We start from the raw sequence: 24,005 nt of genomic DNA, 5'->3' as shown, positions 1-24,005 counted from the left end.
AAGGTTGGATGACCACTTATTAGGTATGTTAGAATGGAGGTTCCATTCATTCATAAGATGAACTAGAAAGCTGCTTAGGTCCCTTCCAACTATTAAATTCTGTCATTTGGGATCTTTTAAGATTTCATTATACATAGTTCATTCAATAGTATTTCTCCTTTCTGACTCAAGAGAAAGGTGTTCATACATTGTAAAGGATCCATTAGGACTTAAAAGCTTATTAACAGATGTATATCTTGTCATCTATGATTATGAGAGACAGCCTGGGGTAGAAGATAGAGAACTGATCTCAAAGCCAGGAAAACCTCTTTCATTCCCACTTCTGACACATACTGCCTGTGTGAAGATCCTGAACAAGTTACCTAACTCAGTGCTCTAGGCAACACACCAAAACTATGCTTCAGAGGTGCCTAACTGCATTGTTAGAGGAAGTTTCCTCACCTGGGAGTTCCTTCTATCAATGAAATCATAGATCCAGTCTTTATTCCTATACATATATGATTACATCATGACTAAATCAACTGAACTTGGGAGGGAGGGAACAGAAACCCAATCTCCCTTTTTTCATACATGAGACAGTGCTTGTCTTCAAGGAACTGACAATAGGACTTCTTCAGACTGACTTATTGTTCACCAGATAGTTGTCTATTTAGTACTTAGAAGATGAATTGTTAATGGATTCTGGACATTCTCAAAGAAAGTATATTCATTATATTTTAACTTTTTATCAGGCTCTGATATCTGTCCAAAATAGATATTGGCTAAATCACTGCTTGAACAAATAATTATTATATATACAGAGGAGACCACCATGATTTTAGTCTATTAACTCATAAAATAAAATCAAGAAATGTTTATTTAGCAACTTTTTCTGACAAAGAGTTTTGAACAAATAATTATTATATATACAGAGGAGAGCACCATGATTTTAGTCTATTAACTCATAAAATAAAATCAAGAAATGTTTATTTAGCAATTTTTTCTGACAAAGAGTTTTTCGTCATTTAGAGGCTTTGAGTGTACTTAGGCCTCAGGAGAGAATGGTTTTTCCATGAAGATCTATTAAAATACCTTTTGTATATGATAAGCTTAGTTGAACAAGTTTTAAAATTGGTTCCTTTATTGGTTATATCAAAAAATAAACAAATACTAAACTCATGTAAATTCCTTTATGAGATGAATGAAAAGCCTGAAAGACAGAGTTTCTGTATAATTAATAATCAATTTATTAATTATGCTTGCTGGTAACAAATTATGGTTAGTGGTCTCTCTCAGTAACCAAAGATAAAACCATGGTTTTTGAATGCTTACATATCTTACCTGCCCCTGAAAGATGAATTGGGAAACACTTAATGAGGAGGTAAATATTAATGAGGAGATAGGCTAAAAGTCTTCAGTTTCTTCTGCTGAAAACGTAACTTGATCATGAAACTCAGCTGCCTCCGGCAATCTGGATAAAGAGATCCCTCTCTATCTCAGGTTGATCTTCTTCATAAGCCAGATCACCCTAAATTCTAATGGAGGAGAGGAGTTTATTTCGTTGGGGCAAAAATTTGCCTAGATTGGATTTTGTTGGTACTTTAAAGAAAAGTAAGGTCCTCTAGGTGGGTGGGGTTTTGTCTAAGATCGAAAAGCACCAACTGGAGAATTTGGACAATCTTATATATTAGCAATGTCCCTCAGAGACTGAGTAAATGACCTGCAAGGACTGATCCCTGAATTGAGGAAATAGAAAGGAAAAAACCACAATCCTAATTTAATCATTGATTATTAATATAACAGAAAAGTAATTATTTCTCTTACCTAAATGCTATTTTAGTGAAGACTAGTTAGGTAAGAGCTCTAAAGTCAGTCTATTATGACATTCAAAGATATTTCAAGTAATTTGCTTCCCCATCCTATTGTGCAAGTCAGGTATCAGCCTATTCTTACTGGTTTTCTCACTACTCTGAGGTAAGTCCCCATATCTGGAGCTAAATATTGCTATGCTGGACTTTGTAAGAAATGGTATCTATATCTCATGTTCTATATTAGGACCATCCAGACATCATTCTTTGAGGTCAGGAGCAGATAATCAATACTAATTCTTCCACTTACATTTAACTCATAGAAATTACCCCAGATTTAAAAAAAAAAAAAGTTCTTTCTCTGTTTCATTTTTCATGTACATACAATTTATATCTGTGAAGTTATGATGAAATAATAAAATAGTTTCTAAGAAACTCAGCCTAAATAGAAAAATCACAATTCTGTTTTGGTTTATTGCAGATGAGAAAATTATTTCCTGTTCAGATATGCAAATTCAATTATGATCATGCATGGAGTTCAAAGGAAACAGGTTTAACAAAGAGTTACAAGATGATCAAATAAATTTCCTGTTGAGTAGAATTCACAGGGCAACTGATGAAGCTATTGCTATCATCTTCTGCAGTACACACATATATGTAGTGACCAACCAGAGAAAACTAGTTTCCATAAGCTATTAACAAGAATCAAGAGATTTTCTTAAGCTCAAATCACTAGTTCACTCTGTGTTAATAGATCAGCAGTTTTGTAGAATAAAACTATAATATCTTTAAATATTTTAATTTGACTTGTAGATTATGGGGAGTGAGTCAATTCAATTCAGCTTGGTAAGTGTTTTCATAATGTCTAGTATAGGTGGAATACTAGACAAAGTTCAGATAAGACAGGGCCTTACACTTCTTTAGCTGATCTAGCTGGCAATCAATCATGAATTAACAGTGATTTACTTAGCATCTACTATGTGTAGGCACTGTGAATGATGCTAGAGAATAAAACAATCCAGAACAGGAGAAATAATAAATATATATAAAATATCATGCAGCATAAAGTTAATGTAAATATATAAAAAAATAGTGAAGTATGGGGTTGTTTGGAAAATAGAACTTGAAGAAAGGTAAGATTGAGTTTTATTTTATTTTCTGTGCTCAGGACCTTTCTTTCCCAGTTTGAAGTTTCACATCTCTCTGGAATATACCTTTTATCAAATTTCAATCCTTCCCATACCTATACATTCCCTTTTTATCCTATTGTAAAAACTATCATAACTGGCAATTTGTAAATTCCTTTCATTTTCTCCTACTTTTTTTTTACTTGTCAAAGTCCAGTCTTAAAATGTCATACATAATGACATTTGTATCATACATGTTTGGAACATTGATAAAACCACAATTTCTACCTAGAATAAAACATGGGTGAGGTTTCTTTTTTTTTTCCTCTATCACAATCCTTTCCTTCAAATGCACAGAAGGGAAAGTGTAACTTCTTCCCTTTGTAACTATTCCATTCATTCATTGCCTCAAACTATTTCTCAGTGCTCCCAGAAAACTCAAGGACACTCAAGGAGACCACAGAAAGGGCTGGAAATTCTTAATTAGACCTTGCCAGAAAAATGTCCCTGAAGAAAAAACAGATGCAAAACAGTATAAATACAAATCAAGGGTGAAACATAAATACAAAGCAAGAATGATTTCAGAGATCTCTTAAACTCTTCTAGCCCAAAGCTGAACCTCCACAGTTTTATGTGGTAGACACCTTTAAAACATTTCACATTTAAAGAAATTTCTTGTGTTGAACTAAACTAACTTATATTGAATTCCTTTTCTCTCATCCCATATTATTCTGGATAAAATCTCTTGGTCAAAGAGTTTTGTCCACCAAAATTCTCTCTCCTGGTCTTGATGACCCCTGAACTAGTGATTTTCCCTTTTGCCTCTTTCTTTGCTTTAAGGATACCTTTGAATTCCCTTTGCTTTCCTGTATACACCTCTAAAGTTCACAATTACTACCCAGTGAGGAAATTCAGTTGCCTTATTAGACTTCATTAAAACAATCAGGAAAATTTGAATCTCCTTCCTTGCTCTCTGGGTTTAGACTTCAGTTAACAAACCTAACTTCTTCAAATTGAACTGAGATACAGTTGCTATTAAAAAGCCATTACCAAGGAATTGAGGGAGAAAGAATTCAACAAACTCCACAAAATCTCATTTTAATGCCTCACTGTGACAGAGGTGATCCAGAGTTCTCAAAGGCAATGGACAGTGACTTCTACCAAGTTCTAACAAACTATATAGGTTTCTAGTATAATACTAATGACAGACTGTATTTACTGTCCAAAAACTAGCCCAGCTCTCATCACCAGCCAGCTCTATTTAGAGAAAGATATTCTTTGACTATGACAACCCATGGAACAAAGAAAATTACAAAATAGTCATTAGTCTCATGCAGCATCCTTCTTCTTCTTCAATGATAATGGCAGAGAAGTAGAAAAAGGGGACAGAAAATCCAAACAATTTCAGTCTTAGACTATTAACAAATACAATTGTGAGATTATTAGTCAATAAACAACTAGTAGACATATGGTTAGATGAAACCAACTATAAAATCATTGATATTCTTGCTAAAAAATGAAACCCAAAGTCAAAAGGAAGATGCAGTTAAATAGAAGACAAGTTTTCTTTGTGGAGGCAAATGAAGGTGTGGATTTCATTGTGTACTTCAGAATGACAAAAAACAAAATTCTAGAATATACTTTGTTATCTCACTCTGCAGGGCTCATGATGAACATAACCAATAAAATTATCATGAAGAGAATCATACATTCTGTTAGTATTTCTTGCAGAAAATAAAGAGATGAATAAATTATATGAAGAATTCAGAAAGATCCTCCAAAGAAATTTAAAATATAATTGACACTTGGTGACTTTAAAGTGTTCTTGGAAATTTGGGGGAGGGGAGGAGGAAACAAATATTAGTATTAAGAAACAAAAGACTAAAAGTTTATAAACCGCTCAGAAGTCTCATGATTACTTATTCTGAGTATTTTCTTCAAGAAGAAGATATGAGATCTTCTCTAAATGACTAGATTCAAAGCATGTTCTTCACCTCTTGACAGAGAGGTGATGGACTCAAGATAGAGAATGAAACACTCATTTTTGAACATGGTCCCTATATGGATTTGTTTTGCCCTACAATGTTTATTTGTTACAAGGATTGTGTTTTTCTTTTTTCTTTTTTTTTAATTTAAGGTCAGAGTATTTGAGGAGAGGAGAATGAGTGATAGTTGTTAGAATCCTTACTAAGTGTTAACTCACTGGAATTGATAGAAACAATGCTTAAGTTTACACTTTTAAGAGTTCACACATTAGCTCACACATTAGAGTTCACAAGCCCGGGAGATTTACAAGTCAGTGATAGTTGTTAGAATCCTTACAAAGTGTTAACTCACTGGAATTGATAGAAACAATGCTTAAGTTTTAGACCTTTAAGAGTTCACACATTAGCTCACACATTAGAGTTCACAAGTCCGGGAGATTCACAAGTCAGGAACCCACAATCCCACTCTCTCAGAGAAGAAGTCAACCTTTGGGTTCACACCTTTAAGAGATCATATATAAGAAGCTCTTGGAGCCTCAGCGAGAAGTCAATGGAGGAGTCATTTGGGAAGATTGAGAGCCAGAATTCAGTCGGGGAGAGTCAGAGCCAGGACTCAAGGGAGCTGGAGGCGGAAGCTGAAGCAGGAAGAGGCAAAGGATTAGCAACAAGAGCTCTCCGAACCAAGGAAAGCTTACCCAGCTATTTTGGAAGAGACAATAAAAAGGACTGGATTTTAACTCCTGTCTGCGTTTGAGGTGATTATTACTCTGAACTGAAAGGAAGGCTACCTCCAGAAGCTCCCCAAGAAATCTGCTCACAGAGAATGATCATATTTTTTAAAAGAAGAGAACAGCACAGATGTTAATAGAAAAAGAAAAAGAAGGATGAAAAAGAAGAGGAGGTGGAAGAAGAGGAGGACAAATAAAAAAAGAAAAGGGTCATTGAAGCAATTTTTTTAAATGAACAGAAAAAAAGACAAGAAAGTTCAGAAGGAAACACATAAACAGGACAACTTTGAAAATAACATGTTGAATTTACTGTGTGTATTTTTAAAATTGCAGGCTGTATGTGAGTGGTTCCCATTTTCACATTTCTTCCTTTTTTGTTCCATTTTGCATGTGGAAAAAAATTAATTTCCTCTCATCAATATTGCATTCAGAATGTTTTGTGGGCCTTTCTTTGCTATACCAATATTTCAACCACCTAAATTTCCGGATTATTCTGAGACCTGGAGTTCTGTTGGACAACAGCAGTCTATTGATATCGTCTATTGAGTCGTTTGAGATATTAAGAAAAAATAAAATTAAAAATAAAGACAGAAGAGTTAAAAATGTTAGAATCTTAAGCATTTTATCTGGCATTTTGTCCAGGGGTTGGGAACCCCACGCCTCTTAGTTCCGTCAACTAGTCATCAGAGGGCTTGGTGAATCATTCTTCCTAAACTCTCTTGTAAATGGTGGGTTGTGGGTTTACTGGTGTAAAAGAAAAACGATCCATTATTAGATAACAAGTCCCTTATCTTGGAAGGGCCCGGCCAAAACCAGGCGCCGCGCTCCCACAAGATCTTGCTTTCCTCAGTCGCTTGCCCAGGTTTTCTCCTTGCACGCAAGCAGGCTGGCACACGTGTCCCTCGGGCGGCTGCGAAGGGAAAGGCCAAGTGGAGAACGGCTCGGGGGGGGGGGGGGGGGGAGGAAGGTAACTCGGGAATTCCAGGCTTTCCCTCAGAATCTATACCCCGTTATTCCATTAAAAATGGAACATTCCAATATCTCCGCTCTGGGAGGCGGGGCGGGCCCCTGACTGAGTGGGAGCCGCTGTCAGTCCCGGCCCGCCGCTGGAATCCGGGACTGCCGGAGCAGCGTTACGGGAACAGACTCCCCCAGCACCCCGCCTCCTCGCCCTGCGGGCCAATGCTCGTGTCCGTCCGGTAGCGCAGAGCCAATAAGAGGCCGCCCAGCTCCGGGCCTAAGGCTGGGGGCTAGAGTGAGCCTAGGAGGGGCCGTTAACTGGGCCTGGGGTGGAAACGGCAGTGGTTGCCGGCCCCGGGGACGGCGCGGAGGCCCGATCGGACAGGCCCGGAGGCGGCCGGGTAGCCGGGAAGCCCCAGCTCGGCGCAGTGAGCGACATCGCGCGCGGGAGCGAGGGCAGGCCCCGGGCCTGCCGCCGAATCGGAGCCGGTGGGTTTAGAAGACTTCGCCAGGGCTCGAAGCCGAAGTAAAGCGCAGAGGCGGCGGTGAGGACGGCGTCCGAGGGGCCGGGAGCTGGAGGTGGGGGGGGGGGGGGGGGGGGGGGGGGGGGGGGGGGGGGGGGGGGGGGGTGGAAACTATGAGAGGACCAGAAAGGAGCATCGGAGGAGGGGAAAATTCGAGGCGCTTGGGAAGGGGGTCCTGGCGAGGGGGAAACTGGGGAGACTGGAGTAGATGCCGAGGTTGGGGGGGGGGGCGGGGATCCGAGGAAAACTATGGGAAATAGGGGCAACTCCAATCTGTGTGACGGACTGGGAGAGGAGACCAGGGGCTGATCAAAATGAGAGATTTGGGAGAGAGGAGGAGGCGAGTGGGTTTTGCTGGACCGGGGTGTGAGGAGGGTAGGGGCGGGTCTGAATTGACTTGAAGGAGCGGCGTGAATGATTTTACACTTAAAAAAAAAAGTCTCTGATTTCCCTGCTTGGAAAACCCCTACATTCCTTTACTTCCAAGTCTCTATCTCTTCTATTTCCCCAAATTTGTTTCCTCCCCAGAAGTTTTGATCAGTATCTCTCAGTCTCTTCCTGCCCTAGACTTTACACATCTCAGTTTCTCCTTGTTAAATTCTTCACTACTATCTAATTCGCCACTTTATTCTGAAGAAGGATTAATTCTCTTTTTAGGTTTTCTACTTCACTTACCCTCCAACATTCTTATTTACATAGGATTATGTTTAACTTTTTAATCTCCACTATAACTAGATGCACCCAAGTTCACGTTACCCTTCCCTTCTGTAGCTTTCATCCGTGCACCTTCCCATTTCAAAATTCATCTACCTAATTACCAGCTAATCTCCCTTACATACCCCTCTGAAAGCTGCAGCATCCACTGTTGAGCATTAAATACGGTTTATTCCCCAGTTAATGGTGTGAGACCCAATATTTAAAGGTTATTATAAACATCAAGGCATTGTTATTAAGAGGAGAAGGGGCTTGCTGTTTTAGCTCCTACATGAGGCTTTGAAAAATGTTTTACTCTCATTTTGGAGTTTTTTCATTTGAGAAATACTAGGGTCTGAAAGTAAATTTTGCAGTTTTGCAGTACTCTTTCTCTTGGGCTCTGTCCTTTCTTTTAAGGAGTAGAAATGGAATTCAGTCAAAGAATCATTTGTAATAATATTAAGCCTTTTAAATTAATCCCCTTTGTAATGGCTAATTATTAAGTCAGAACAAATCCTACAGAGAAGGTTTGAGTTTTTATATAGTCGGCTGTGACTGACAACTTAAAGTTATACCAACACCTATGAGAAACTTAGTGTCCAAAAATCAGTATCTGGAATGGTCACAGTTATTTTAGTTATATAAAATTGTAGTACCTTCTACTTATTTTAATTGCAAATTGGAAATCTAACAAAGCAAATTGATCACTGAATTAAAATACAAAATGAAGAATTTTTTATTTTGAGTCTTACAATTCCATTAAGATAATTCTGAATGTTTTATCTTAAGTGAAGTTTCAGAAATGACAAAGAAAAATGAAATAATTACTTGACTGCTTCTCTTCGCTGCTATCTCTATGATAAAGTTCTCAACGAATAAAAGAGAGATCAGGAGCTTGTGGTAAAAAGAATAAGACTGGAAAAGGAGTGTTTTTTTAACATGTTGGTTTTAATACAAAAGAACTGAAGAATTGCAGAATTGGAAGAGACTTCAATGACCATTTAGTACAACCTCATCACAAAAAGATTCTTTGTGATATTAAATTTTGCAGATCCCTAAAAATTTGCTGAAGATTGACACATTCATATGTATAAATAATTTATATATGTATTTGATCTTTCATATATACTACTCTTCTCTGACATTGATGCCACACTGGTGGGCAGATCCTTATCACCTCACACATGCACTGTTCTTGTAGTCTGCAGATTGATCTTCTAACCTCAGATCTCTCTCCCTACTCTGGTCTGCCTTCCATTCAGGTGTCTATTTGATCTTTCTGATGTCTAAGTTTGAACATATCCTATACACCCTCTCCCTTTGCATCAACTCCAGTAGCTCCCCTCTAGGATCAAACATAAAATCCTTTGTTTGGCTTTGCATGGCCTGCCACCTTCCTACTTTTCAGTCTTGTTACAATTTACCTTCTGCCTTGTTCTTCATGATCTACTAACACTGGCCATGTGCTATCTCTCACAAAACACACTATTTCCCCGCTCTGCCTTTCTATTTTCTATCCTTCATGCCTAGAAAGTTCTCTTCTTTGCATCCTGATTTCTTAGACCTGGCTAAAGTCCTGCCTTCTGCAATAAGCTTTTCTTGGGGCCTCTTAATATTACCTAGTGCCTCATGTAATCTCATCAGACTCTTAGCTTCGTGACAGCAGGAATTGTTGTTAACCTTTCATTGTATGTCCAGCAGTTAGCACAGTGCTTGACATATTGTAGGTACTTAATAGATGATTGTTGACTGCTAGCAGGGGAGTGAAAAAATACCCATTTCTGGGGTAGGTTTCTTCCCCCTCAGATCAGCTAAAATATTTGTATCTCTATTATTGTATAACAATGTTAATTATTATATTGTTAATGTTATTTAATTAATGTCAGTATAATGTTATATTGATTTTTTCTTAAAAGTAATATAGAATTAAGTTTTAAGGGGCAGATTCACATAGTAGAACTGGACACAACCTTTTTGAGCTTTGGTTTTCTTATCTGTAACTTGAGAGTTAGTCTCTGGGATCTGTCAGGTTCCTTCCCATTCTAAACCTATGATTCTAAGAAACACTATGAAAAGCTAGTTTGGAAACAGCATTCCTGTGCAGAACTGCAATTTTATTAAGACATATTTGATAGCCTGATCTTGAATTGCAATGTTTAATGCTTATTTTAAAATATTTGCAACAATGAACACTGAATAAATATTTTAATATCTTGTTATAAAAGAACACCAGATTAGTTGTCAAGAAATATTTTATCCAGCCTTGCCTCTCCTGCTACCAAAGAAATTTGAGCAAGGCTTTTATCTTTATAGGCTCTGTCTTCATCTTGAAAATGAATGGTTATCTTCAAGGTCTCTTCCAGTTCTTAAAGAATTCACTGTTTTCTCACAATTGGGTTCAGTTCTTTCAGTCATGTCCAAATGTTTGTGACTTTATTTAAGACATCAAAGTGGTTTGCCATTTCTTTCTCCAGTTCATTTTATAGATAGGAACTGAAGCAAACAGGGTTAGGTGACTTGTCCAGGGTCACGCAGCTAATACATGTTTATTTCAACTCAAAAAAAGGAGTCTTCCTAACTCTAGACTGGCCCTCTATCCACTGAACCACCTAGCTCCCTTCTTCTCAGTATGTACAGGGATTTTTTTTTTTTTTTTTTTGATGAGCATAAGGACACTGAAAATGCAAATTTTAAATCTGTTAAGTTTGTTAGGTAAAACAAATAAATGAAGATAATGTCTACTGATACTTCATACTTTTAGAATCTGATTCTAAAAGAAAATTGGAAATTAACATTTCAGCAATTATTTTAGATATTCTCTTACATAAAATCTATATTTAGAAATTCCTGGCAGTGTTAGGAGTGCTCAGATTGTAAAACTAGATCATATAGTCAACAAAAATGTGTTAAATGAATGCTATACTCTATTAGATTCTGTAAATACAGAGATAAGACAGAGCCAGTTCTCAAGCTGCTTACCTCTTAACCATTTAGAAGTCAATATGCATATAAGCTACTCTAATCCATTTGTCAGAAATCACACACTGAAAAAATTATCTGAATTAGTATTTAGAATTTAATATTATTTATTATTATTAATATTATTATATAATAAATATAATATTTAATATTAATATTATTAAAATAAATAGAATTTTAAAATATATCACTTAGAAAAGATATTTTTTCTACTATTGTATTTCTAAGCAATCATGTGCCTGGCTGAGTTCCTACAACCATTAACTGAAAATTTTATGACAGTAGAAATGATTAATATACCCAAGTATCCCAAAACTTTGTCAGCAAGGATTAGACAAGTCCCTGATTCTGATCCTACAAATACTCCCAACCTGTACTCAAGTCTGAAAACCATGCTCAAATTTTAGCCTCAACACCTCAGTGTCACTCAGAACTTCTCTACTCTGAATGGATGATCCATTCTCATGATCAAGATATAACCTTATAATCATGTTCTTTAAGTACATTAATAGAACAGTAGTGTCTAGAATGTGAATAGTAATAATTTATAGTATCTTGCCATGATTAGACCATGTTTGGACATACTGTTTCTAATTAGCTGCGTTACATTTTAGGAAAAGCATAGCCAAACCAGAGCAAGTTCAGAGAAAGGCTATCAGGATGGTAAAAATGACTTGAAACTATGACATATTGAAAAATGGCTAAAGATATGGAATTTTTAGCTTGAATAAAAGAAGGCTTGAAGGCATGATAATAATAACAATATTCATATATTTAATGGATTGTCATGTAGTAAGAGAGGTTAGATTAATTTTATTTGGCCCAGAGGGCAAAGCTAGGACCAATAGGTAGCAGAAGTTAGAGAAAAACAGATAATGTCTTGATATAAAGAATAGTTTTAACAATTAAAGCTGTCCCCTAGTGGAACTTCTCATTGGAGGTGTTCAAGTAAAAGCTAAATAATAACCTATAGAGGAAAAGAGGTGTAGGCTACAGGTATAGACATCCTTGTTCCAGATAGTTGTTGGACTAAATAATCTTTGAGTATTTTTCTAAATCTCAGATTTTATGGTAACTTCATAAATATGTTGACTTTGAAGTATATGAAGGTATGTAAAGTGAATTTCCCATTAGACAATTGGCATGACTGGTGTTTTTTTAAGCATATAATTAGCTATAATAGTTTCTGATAATTTATTTTATTTACATTAATTTCAAATTAATTGCTACATTGTGAACTCTTATTTATTTTGATAATTTAAAAAATCTTATTGCTTATCCTGTTGCATTTTTTAAAAAAACAATTTTTATTTTGTCTTTTTATTTTCTACGCTTACCTCTGATTTTTAGGATTTTTACTTTTATGCTTGTTTGGGAGTTATTGATTTGTTATTTTCTTAGTCTATTTACATAAATGTTTAATTAATTGAGTTTTTCATTCTTTGTTGTGATGATATGCTTAAAGATATAAATCATCCTATACAGCCTGTTTATGTATCTCCTACATTTACATTGCTTCTTTAATACAGTAATTTATGTTTCTGATATATTCTTTAAAACAAGTTTTTTTTTAGGTTTACATTACTTAATTTAATTCTGAATCCTCTCTTCAAATATGCATTATTATATATGATTTTTCTGGTTTATAAAGAATTTATTTACTATTTCTGCATTTCTTCATTTGTGAATTCTTTATTCCCAAGTATGTGTTTGTTTTTTTGTAAAATAATGCAATACTAAAAAAAAACATGTATTCCTGAAGATCCCCATTCAAGTTCTATCATTTAATTTTTCTAATAGTTTCTAAAGATCTTAGCTTCTCTCTTGTTTATCTTTGTTATATTTCTCTATGCCTGATGGAGGCATGTTGAAGGCTTAAACAATTGTTCATTCATCTTGATTTTCCCATAGTTTGATTAGCTATTTTTTATGTACTTAGATGCTATGCCTTCAATGTGTGTATTTATTTAATAGTGATATTTTATCATCTGTGATGCCTTTAAACATTATGTAAACCAGTAGCTTATTTCTTTTGATCACAACTATTTTTCTCTTGTCTAAAATGTTTATTACTTATTCCTGGGTTGTTTGTTTTTTTTTTTTTAATTTGGTTAAGGCATAAGTTTTACTTTACATCTACATTGTTGCCCAACAGGAATCAGATTTTTAAGTATACATACAAACAAATTATTGGATTTGCTTTCTGATCCTTTTTCCTAAACATTGTAGTCCAGCCTAAAAGGTGCTGGATTTGGAGTCAAAAAAAAAAAAATTGGTTTAAGTTCTGACTCTACTATTTACTGCATGATCTTGGACAAGACACAACCTCTATGAGCCTTTATTTTCTCATCTGTAAAGATATCTTCCAACTCAAAAGTTATAATTCCCTGGCTCTGTTCCATTTATGGGTGAGTTCATCCCATTCATCATTATGATTGTTAGATTTTTTTTTTCTTTCCATGTCCTGTTAATTTTCTTCCCCTTCATACTCTACTACTCCCTTATTTAGAAGAAAAAATAAAGTTGGGGGATACTGAGAAGTATAATCAGAACAAAGTGTCTCCTTCTCCTTTGAGGATGTAAGCTTCTAATTATAACCCTTATCACAGAGCCCCTTAGTTTACGGTGAAGGCTAGTTGGTAAGCTTATAGGAATTTTTAAAATTACTTTTATATTTTTGTACTTTTTCTTTATATGGCATGTTTCTTAAAATTTTTGAGGGACTAGTATAGAGTGTTAGATTTGGTTGGATCCTTTTATTTCTCTGTCTCACTAAAGAGAATTCTTAAAGATATTATAAATATGAGAAAATGGACATTATAAAAAATAATTGTCACCTAAATGTATTCCCTTTTGGGGGAGTAATAATCTTATCCATGATTTTTTCTATCATCTTTGCATCTTCTCTTCTTTCACATGTCTTGAGAATCAGCCCTATCAATGCATTGTAGATCCATTTGCCTTCAGCAAGGACCTCTTCTGAGTAAACCTGTTTTGGCTCAACCAATCTTAAATTTCCATTTTATGAAATTCACCATTTTCTGAATTGTTGAAGTCTAGTTGTGTTCCATTTTCATCAGTGATGAAACTAGGTGGCTACAAAAATGCTAGCATATATTTTCTCCTTTTTTCCTTCCCACTTCTTCCATTTTCTTCTGTAAGTGCTTTTAAGATGATCATAGTTGGGTCTTAAGAAAAACTTTCTGTAAAATCATTTTCTCTTCCTACTTTTTACTATTTTGAAAGGTAATACTACTTATAATCTTCTGTTGTTCTCCATTGTGTTTTACAAATGAGTTACGTTCAAAAAAGCTTTCCTTAGCTATTCTTGCACCCTGTTTAGCGAAGGAATAAAGTTTTTAATGCTTGAATTCTTTCTTTTCTGGCTGTTTGCTGTATTTTTTCTTGACCTGGCTGTTCTATATTTTGGCTATGATATTGCTGCATGTTCTTCAGCTAGAGTGCCTTTCAGGAGGTGTGTCCTTTATATTTTCACTTTGCCTTTGGTTCTAAGGGATCTAGTCAGTTTTCATTTAAAATTTCTTAAAATCTATTGTTCAGGTTTTTCTCTAGTCATGGTTTCAGGTAATTCAATGAATGGTTTTTTAAAATTATTTATTGATCAATTTTTACAAGTATTTATCTTTTCTTTCTATTCTTCTCTTCCCATTTGAACACCACCAAAAAAAAAAAGATAAGGAAAATCCTAAGTAGATACTCATAGTCCAGCAAAATAAATTCCCATTTTGCCTGTATCTAAAAATATGTCTCATTCAGTATTTTGAGTCTGTCACCTCTTGGAAGGAAGTGAGTAATGTATTTCATCATCAGTCCTCTAGATTCACTGTTTTCTCACCCATTATTATAGAATGTTAAAGTCTTTTACAGTTATTTTTCTTTATGTTGGTATCATATAAGTTATTTTTCCTAGGCCAGGTCACTTCATTCAGCATTAATTTATAGTGGTCTTCCCAATTCCTTTGAAAACTATGGATTTTGTCATTTCTTATACCGTAGTGATCCATTGCAGTGATATGCTATTATTATATTTAACTATTCTCCAGTAAGTGGGCATACATCCCTTCCCCTCATTTCCAGTTTAAGAGTATTGTGGGGAAAAAAAAAACTGCTATCAATATATTTATACACACATTCAGGTCCTTTTCTTTCTTTGGTCTTTTTGGGATAAAGGCCTAGTAATGATAGACAAAGAATAAAAACAATTTAGTGAGTTTTATAACATAATTCTATATTACTTTTCAGAATGACAGGGCCAGTTCCTAAATTAGGTATTTTCATTTTGTTTTCTATATCCATTATTTTTATAATATAGATTCTACAACATCCCATAATCATTTTTTTTAATTTTTCAATTTTTTTTTACTTTGTTTTATTTCTAGTTATCTCATGGGATTCTTGAATTCTATTTGATCCAATCTATTGTGTGTGTGTATGGTAGACAAGGACCATAGTGTTTAATTTGTGGCACCCTGGTAAACTCATACTGCCTGTTTTTTGTAGATATGTTGAGCATTTTCTAACCCCTCTCCCCCATCCTCATCTTAAAGTGTTAAAATAGAATGAGCTATACCTTTAGGGTTGCCAAGTCAAATACACTTTCTATGATAGTATTTTTCATTGTTTTAAGATTCAATTGAGTAGATTAAGCTAGTAATAACACCTAATCTAAATAAGCCATATATTTAGGGTGGTTAGAATGTTTCAATGTAAGATGCATACCTTTATGGAGTTAATTTCTATATATGTGCCAATTTCTTTACTCAATTTTTTTATTTTAAGTTCATGTACTACATGTAGTGTGTAAATATGTACATGTACCTTGATTTTCCCCTTCACTGCAGAGTTTTCATTCTGCAAATCTAGAACAAAAACAACGACAATAACAATAATAATGGTTTGACTTTATATAGTGCCTATTATGTACGAGGTACTGTGCTAAATGCTTTATAAATATCACTTTATTTAATCCTCTCAACAACCTAGCAAGGTCAGTACTGTTATTATCCTCATTTTATAGTTGAGGAAACTGAGGCAAACAGAAATTAACGATTTGTCTAGGGTCACACCACTAGCAAGTATCTTGAGGTGACATTTGAACTCAAGTCTTCCAGACTCCAGGGCCATTGCTGTATCTACTTGAGCAAGCTAGTGGTCTGAATATTTGATAATTTTGCCATAACTTTAGGGATAAGGGAGTGGGAAATGGGGTAAAAAGTAGCATATTCTTCAAGACTTAAAGCTCTGCTTTACATTTTTCACTTGTTGGAGGTTTTTGATTTTACTTTAACAGTAACTTTCAGCAGAAAAGTAGAATTTATTTTTAAAATGACTATGCTTATAAAAATGAAATTTTAATATAGCATTTGCATGTTTCTTACAGAAATTTATGCAAGATGTTGGCTATATGGACTTGGATAGTGGCAACTTTGTTTATTTTCCTCACCATTGATTCAGTGGAAGGTAAGAATCATAATTTAAAAACATTGTGCAATTAATTGTTATAGCCAATCTTCAGGGTGTTATGATTATAGCATTGCTTTTTAAGTATAGATAACTTTATTTACAAAATTAAGTACATGCTATGTGCAAAGCACTCTACTAGGCTCTGGGGTTACATTGACTAATAATATAGTCCCTGCCCACAAGAAGTTGACATTACTAGGAGTACTACAATAAATAAGTAAATTTAAAATATAATAATTTCAAGAGGGAAAAGGACCCTATCAGTTAAAAAATCAGAAATCATTTCACATAGTAAGTAGTAGTTCTGCTTAGCCAAATTCAGGTAATATTAATAAAGTACTTTATTAATGAACATTTTTAGTGGCAGTTACCAATGAAAAGGAAGTTCTTTGACAATCTTTTACATATCTTAATAGATTTGCTTGATGGGTTCGTATCATAAAAACTAAATCATTGTTCAGATATCTTACTTAATATTTATCTGAAATTTAAGAATTATTTTACTGAGTATTAGTAGGAAAAATCTCGCTTTATTTTTATGTTTCTGTGTAGAATTAAAATTGTTGCTGAACACAGAGGAAAGAAAGCCTTTGTGTCAGGAGTCATATTAGCCCTGCAAAGCAGGGATCTACACCTTTATAGATCTAAAGCAATCAACAGTTTGTGATGACTCTAAATAGGAAAAAAGAAGAAAAGATGAAAAAAATAGGGAAAAAAGGAAGGTGTCAAGTAGAGCAGTGGTTAGGAGCAAAAGAAAGGAAAGAGTTAGAAAATTAAAAACATGCCCAGCTTTTTATTTGTAGTTTAAGAACTTCTGATTGGTACCATTGTGATTGATAGTAGTATGCCTTCCCATAAATATTGATAGTTAATATATCTGAGGAATAGAGGCTGATTAGCCAGGACAGAGGCAATGGTTGTTAAGGTAGAAGTGTTCAAAGTTATATGAGGTCTCAGTTACTCTAACTTAATAAGAATGGGGAAGAGGATTAAGGGGGGGAGGGGGAAGATACTCAATAAAAAAAAAAAGTTAAAATTGACTTGAGCCCTTATTCAAAATGAGTTATTACACATGAATAAATTTTAAGTTAATGGAAGCCTACTTCTTTAAATTCCAAAATTTTTAAAAATTGCTATTATTTCAGTGGAAATATTATATACTTCCCTCCCTTCATAAATTATAACAAAAATTTTTGATGACTTAATGTCATCATGAACCAAGTTATACAATGATTCCCTGAATAGCTTTGTACCAAATAGTCCCAAATTTTTGTGGTTTTATAGTTCTCTGTGTTTTATGCTTCTATTATCTTCTGATATCAGCTTGTCATTTTAATGTGTTCTGCTTCTAATATGCAAAGTTTTTTTTTTTAAGCATTTCAGTTCTAAAATTCTAAATGTGTAGCTTATATGTGCTTCTGGAACCATTCACCATGAAAGAAACTTCCAATCCTTGTTAGTGTGAATTGGTCACTATTTCTAGAATAATAATAATGATAAAAAGCATGTACTTTTCTGTTAATAATGACTGTTGCAAATATACTCTCTGGGCTTTGAAATGTTAAACAAAGAAATAATGGCAAGGGTAATTGAAAAAGAAAAGCCTCTAGTAGTTACATATCTGCTGGTATTTAGCTGCCTAAGTAGGGAAAAGAACAGTAAAGGTGTCTCAGGAGAGAAGATCTCGAGTCTATGGGGTTATGTTCACAGCTAATGAAGAGGAACACAAGTGAGAAGAAACTGAACATTTCATGAATAGAGTAGGTCTTACTCTGTTAGGGGACAGGATTGTGATTATAATCAAACTAAAGGTGAAATCTAGTGACATTGAAAAAGACATTTTCCCTAGACTCAGCATATAGTTGGTACATAAAGAAAAATATTTCAGTCCATTTTGGGATACCTGCTTTCCCAAGAAGTAATCTATATATTTTTAGGGGAATAAGACCTAAAGGAGCCAAAGAACACGGGGTAACATCTATAATAATAATAATAATAATAATAGTTAAGATTTATATAACATACTGTTACTGTGTGTCAGGTACTGTGCTAAGTGCTTTTATAAATATTACCTCATTTGATCCTCACAACAACCCTGTGAGGTTGGTGCTATTATTATCCCCATTTTACAGGTGAAACTGAAGCAAAAAGAGACTAAACGACATGTCCAGGGTCGCGTAGCTACTAAGTGTCTTAAGGGGCTAACTTGAATTCAGGGCTTCCTAACTCTAGGTCCTGTATGGCTGCCCCATGATAATAGCTAGCATTTATATAACTCAAACTCTGTGCCAAAATACTATGCTAAAAGCTTTATAGATATTAGCTCATTTAATCATCTATTAAGATACTTTGTTATACAAGTACATTATTTCATCCATGTCCCCCTCCACTTTCACAATTTGCAACCTCAACTCCTCAAGGACTTTTCATCCCATACAGTTTTTACTTATATTTTATGTCTTCCATAAAGGATCCACCCTATTCCTAAAGTTACTCTTGTGTTAATACCTTGTAACCCTGAAGTTACAGAATGTGTAGCGGTCTCATCCTTTTTATGTAACTAATCCATAATCTTTTTCCAGTCCTTCATGTCTTCTTTAACTTTTTTTTTTTTTTTTTTAACACATTTCTTGAATGTCAAGAATGGTTAAAAGGAGTAAAGATAGGGCTGGTGAGCCTGACTATAGTACTGCAGTAGAAGTTTCTTTTTCAATCAAAGTGCCTCCTACTGAGGCTCCTCAATAAGACAAAGTTTTTAGCTTTAATTTACCTTAGTTTATGATAAGAAACTTAAGAAATTAAATCCAACATTATAGGGCATGTACTGAGTAGCAATAATAGTTGGGAGCAACATTTAATAATGATATGGCCCCAAATTATAAGGGAATGACAGAATGCATGGCACATCATAGGTGGTTACTTCTTGATTGATTGATGCACCACCTTCTCTTAGAGAAGCCAGGGAAGATTTTTGAGCAGCCAAGTTGTCTTAGGAGCAGCCCAGCCAAGGTGATCTCATATCTCCCTTCAGCCTAGTGAACATTCTTTTCATTTTCAAGTGAAGAGCTTGCTTCAAAATAGTAAAAGAAAGGGAGAGTGTAGATCATGTAACTTAGAGATGACCTCCTAACGTAGTCTTCAGAACAGGGGCCCTTCTGTTTATGTTAAGATGAATCTAACATTCACCTCAGAGAGCACTTAGCTTTGGGCCCAGACCCCTACAGGTTTTTACTAATGCTGAACAGAGATCCTGTGTGGAACATCTGGTTAAGGAGAATGGATACATAGGAGCTATGTGAGGGAAAGGATAATTAGTGGTTATTTGGATAATGGTGGTTTTAAGAAACAAATACATACATAAGGTTCTCTCCCTGAGAAGACTCCCAAGAAAAATAAGGACAAGATAATTAAGACAACAAAACAAAGAATATTCAGTTTTTGGATCTAATGATCAAAGCAAGTTATCCCAGTACTGGTCATCATTATTGAGCCTGCCCTATTTCATACATATAGAAAGGTTTCCCTAAAACTGAAAATTATATCATTATTTTCTACAGAACGTTTGGTTCATAATATATTCTATTTTGTTTCTTTTTAGGTGAAATTATAAAACTGTGTGGTCGCATAGAACCAGAATCTCCAGTTATAGCATTTAATACTACTTTCACAGCGACTTGTGTTTTATATGAAGATTGTACAAAGGAGCATCACTTTAATGCTAGTCATATTTTCTGGAAAATAAAAAACAACTATGTTCCTAAAGAACAGTACACTGTCATAAATAGTACAGCTGCCAGTGTTACAATCAAAGATGTATCTTCATTAAGTATTCTACTAACATGTAACATTTTACAATATGGACAGATTGAACAGACTGTTTATGGAATCCAAATCAAAGTAGGCTGTAAGTATACCTATATCTTTTAAGGCTTAACTAATTTTATTAATGCTAATTTTTTTTCCTTTTTTTTTGGGGGGGGTGAATATTAACCACTGAAACCTTCTTCCTTCTCATAATACAAAGATGACTGAGTTTTTCAAGACTGTGCTGGTAAATACATTCTTTAGTAAATTGTGCCAGGCAGCAGCAGGTGCAGACCAAGTATTAGATCATACATATGGGTGATGAGAACCAAGGTAGCAGTCTGTCTTCATAGCATGGACATGCAGCCCACAAATGGGTCCATATCAGAAACCCTTTTGACTTGGTAATAACTGCCAGTATCTGACTTCAACTTTTGAGAATCTAGAACCACCCCTCTGCCAAAATGAGGTATCATTGCTATGCTGTACTACAGATGTTGACATAACTTAGAGGATTTTAAAGATCACCTGATCCAATCTCATTTTGTAGCCAACACATAAGGACACAAGAAAAAAGTGACTTATGAATCCATAACTAATAAGTAACAAGATCACAGAGATCTGCTGGAATTAGCTTGGATTAGTTTAGGAGAGCCAATTATAATTCAATTTTAAGTATGACCATTTACACCTAAAAACTGGCAAACTTTACAAATCAGGATTTGAGTTATTGTTTTCTTGATTTCTAGAGTCCAAACTTTTTTTTTTTATGAAAACTTTGTATTTACAAAACATATGCATTAGTAATTTTTCAACATTGACTCTTGCAAAACTTTCTGTTCCAAATTTTCCCCTCCTCTGCACTCCCTCCCCTAGATGGCAGGTAGTCCACTACATGTTAAATATGTTAAAATATATGTTAAATTCAATATATATTTATATATTTATCTTGATGCATAAGTGTTTCCATAAAGTGTTTGAAGAAGTACTTCAGGTTCATTCAAATAAACATAATCAGGCATAGTATCCCTGAACTTAATGATAAGATTTGTGGGTTACTGTAGCCTTTTAACACTTTCCCAACTGCAGCTATTTCTTTTCCTCTTGCTCTTTTACTTTTAATTATTTTACTGTTCGATTTTTTTTTCTTTTACTAATGATACAAATCAACATTGCCACTAAATTACTAAATAATTATAGTTTATTTTAACTTTAAAAAATAAAGACTGATACTGATGTATAAAATAAATCTTGTTCATGTTATTCTTACTCTTCAGCCCTTAATTAGAAATAAAAGTTATGTTGAAATACATTAAGAAATAAAGTATAGTAAGTGAAAACATACTGAGAAGTCTGATCCTTTACAAATATAACTTTATAATCATTGATCCTTTCTTTGTTGTTAACTTTTGCCACAACCTTTCTTTGAATATAACTTTTCCCAATTTAAGCAATTCAGTGAAAATGTCAATACATAATTCAATGTTCAATGAAGCATTTGCCTTAATGCTATTTTTATGTAGTTCTTCCAGAGAAACCAAAAGAACTGAGTTGCATTGTGAATGGTCAAAGTAACATGAAATGCCAATGGAATCCTGGAAGGGAAACACATTTGGATACAACATATGTTTTAAAGTCAGAATGGTGAGTCGCTTTGTGAAATGATTGGGATGTTAGCTTCACAGATCTCAGGTTAAAAGTCTATGATTATAGACAGATAGTGGCAGTGGCTTTTATAGTTAGGATTTCATATGCATCCATATTTCTGATTTAGGGTATTAATAGTTGTGATTCCAGGGAAAGAAGTCCCAAAAAATTTACATAAGATATTTTGAAGAACTCCAGAGTTTAAGGAAAGAAGAAAGGAATTAGAAATAAAATAAGAAGTAACTTTGAAGGCATAAAGGAAAGAATGCTAATTCTTTTTTCTTTTCCCCTCCATCCATCCCAGCCAGTAGAAGAATTTGAGATATTCTTTTCATGTAGTTTTTTTGTCTCACTTAGCCAAGGACAAAATGTGGTTTAGAAAATGATCAAAATTAATTTAATGATCTTTTATACTCCTAATGTACTTTAATCTTGCTTAAAGGAATCTTATTTAGTATGTTTTATGTTTCAGCACAGGAATTAGGAAAAAATACACACACATAGACACACACATATATATGTACACAGAGAGAGAAAAAGATTTATAAAAGTAAAATTTTAGAAAATAAAATAATATATATGTATTTTCTCATTTCCAAATGCAGATTAATTTTGGAGAGGCTTTTTGGGTAAATTTTATTTGTTGTGATTTTGTTGATTAGTTTATCATAATTGTTTTAATTTTCAGGTATATTTTTGTGTTGAAGTGCTTTTATCTTAAAAACCTGCTTTTAATTAATGTTTCTGTCTTTTATATTTAGGCCAACACGGCAGCTGGCAGATTGCATTCCACCAACTGGTGTAAATAATTCATGCACAGTTGATATGGTTGTGGTTTTTGTCAATATGGATGTCTGGGTAGTAGCTACAAATGCCCTTGGAAATGTTTCATCTGATCGTATCAATTTTGATCCCATAGATTTTGGTAATTATAAATTTAAATATTAGGAAATAATTTATTGATTTTAATTTCTGGTGTAAAAATCATAGCTTATCAAGTAAACTAGTTGATATATGACTTTGAAAGCCTTTTTCATTGGATATTCACAGCTACTTAGATGCAGCTAAGTAGTGCAGTAGATAAAGCACTGGACCTAGTGTCAGGAAGACCCAAGATCAAAATCATGACTTTAGACACTTATCTCTCATGAGACTGAGCAAGTCACTTAACTTCTGTTGCCTCAACTTCCTTATCTGTAAAATGAGAATAATAATATTACCAACCTCTCAAGAGTAGTTGTGAGGAAAAAATGAGATAATGTTCATAAAAGCTCTTTGCAAACCTCAAAACCCTATATAAATGCTAGCTTTTATTGTTATTAGTATGGAAATAATAAATGGATGAAATAGAAAAAAGTAAGCTCTATAAAAATAAGGTTGTTGTAAATTATAAAAGTAAAAAATAGTGATTACTGGGATTTTATTTTGTTCTTTAGTGAAACTGCTTCCTCCACATAATTTATCAGTCACCAAGTCTAAGGAAATATCCAGTATCTTAAAAGTGTCATGGATCAACCCTGCCAAGCCTTTTGATGAACTGAAATATAATATTCGGTATCGTGCCAGAGGTGCTTCAAATTGGACACATGTAGGTAACCTGAAAGTTATTTGTTAAAATATTCTTTTCTAAATTTCTAAAGAAAATTCATAATCATTCTAAAAAACATTGTTTCAAGTAGCACAGACTGTGCTGAAGACTAAAAACAGCATCCCTTGCTTTCTCCTAGGATCTTAAATTCAGAAGGTATATGAAAAAGCAAGCAAAGCATAGAACAACTTTGAAGTAAAAGCAATATGGAAAGAAGGGCTTTTTGAATACGAGAGAAGCTAGAAGAATAGAACAAAGAGAAACAGTGCATCTAAGTGTAGTGGAAGGGATTGATATAGAACTGTGAGGGAAAAAAAGAGTGTCATAGATAGGACTTTTGTTTACTTTTTGTGGCCAAAAAAGAATCTGACAGATCAGCCATCAATAACCTAATAGCCTCCCAGTTAATTTTATCACTGTGACAGCAAATAGTGCAGAGCTATCTCTCTCCCACCACAATTGGAAGACATCATGGATTTTGTGAGATTACTGCTTTAATTGGCAAACCTTGTAGCTTAATTTTGAAATAGAATTTTTAGAGATTTTTTGGGTTTTGATTTTTCTTCATATATACTGAATTGGTTCAAAGAGGACCCGAACTCATACGTTGTCCTTATTAGTGCAGTTGTATTCCATCTCTTTGACTACAATGTGTAAAAATCATAACATTTTATTAGATTTGTGCTTCATAATATTCAA

The 24,005-nt window shown here is 34.3% G+C and overlaps 1 protein-coding gene across 3 annotated transcripts in view; it reads left to right on the top strand.

The window, feature by feature from the left end:
* The first annotated feature begins 7,020 nt into the window (after positions 1–7,020).
* Positions 7,021–24,005, top strand: part of IL6ST (interleukin 6 signal transducer) — a 44,327-nt gene continuing 27,342 nt past the window's right edge. For 2 of the 3 annotated variants that reach the window (XM_031965216.1, XM_031965199.1), the window contains exons 1-6: positions 7,021–7,132; positions 16,185–16,264; positions 19,866–20,171; positions 21,595–21,715; positions 22,480–22,643; positions 23,155–23,306. In XM_031965216.1, coding sequence (XP_031821076.1) covers positions 16,198–16,264; positions 19,866–20,171; positions 21,595–21,715; positions 22,480–22,643; positions 23,155–23,306 — 810 coding nt within the window. In that variant the 5' untranslated portion in view covers positions 7,021–7,132; positions 16,185–16,197. Of the gene's footprint in view, positions 7,167–16,184; positions 16,265–19,865; positions 20,172–21,594; positions 21,716–22,479; positions 22,644–23,154; positions 23,307–24,005 lie in introns of all 3 variants that reach the window. The other variant, XM_031965209.1, reaches the window with a different exon arrangement.

The sequence above is a fragment of the Sarcophilus harrisii genome, chromosome 1, assembly GCF_902635505.1.
Source record: "Sarcophilus harrisii chromosome 1, mSarHar1.11, whole genome shotgun sequence".
NCBI classification, from domain to species: Eukaryota; Metazoa; Chordata; class Mammalia; order Dasyuromorphia; family Dasyuridae; genus Sarcophilus; species Sarcophilus harrisii.
The sequence above is the reverse complement of the archived record's forward strand: the minus strand, read 5'-3'. Positions and strand labels throughout refer to the sequence as shown.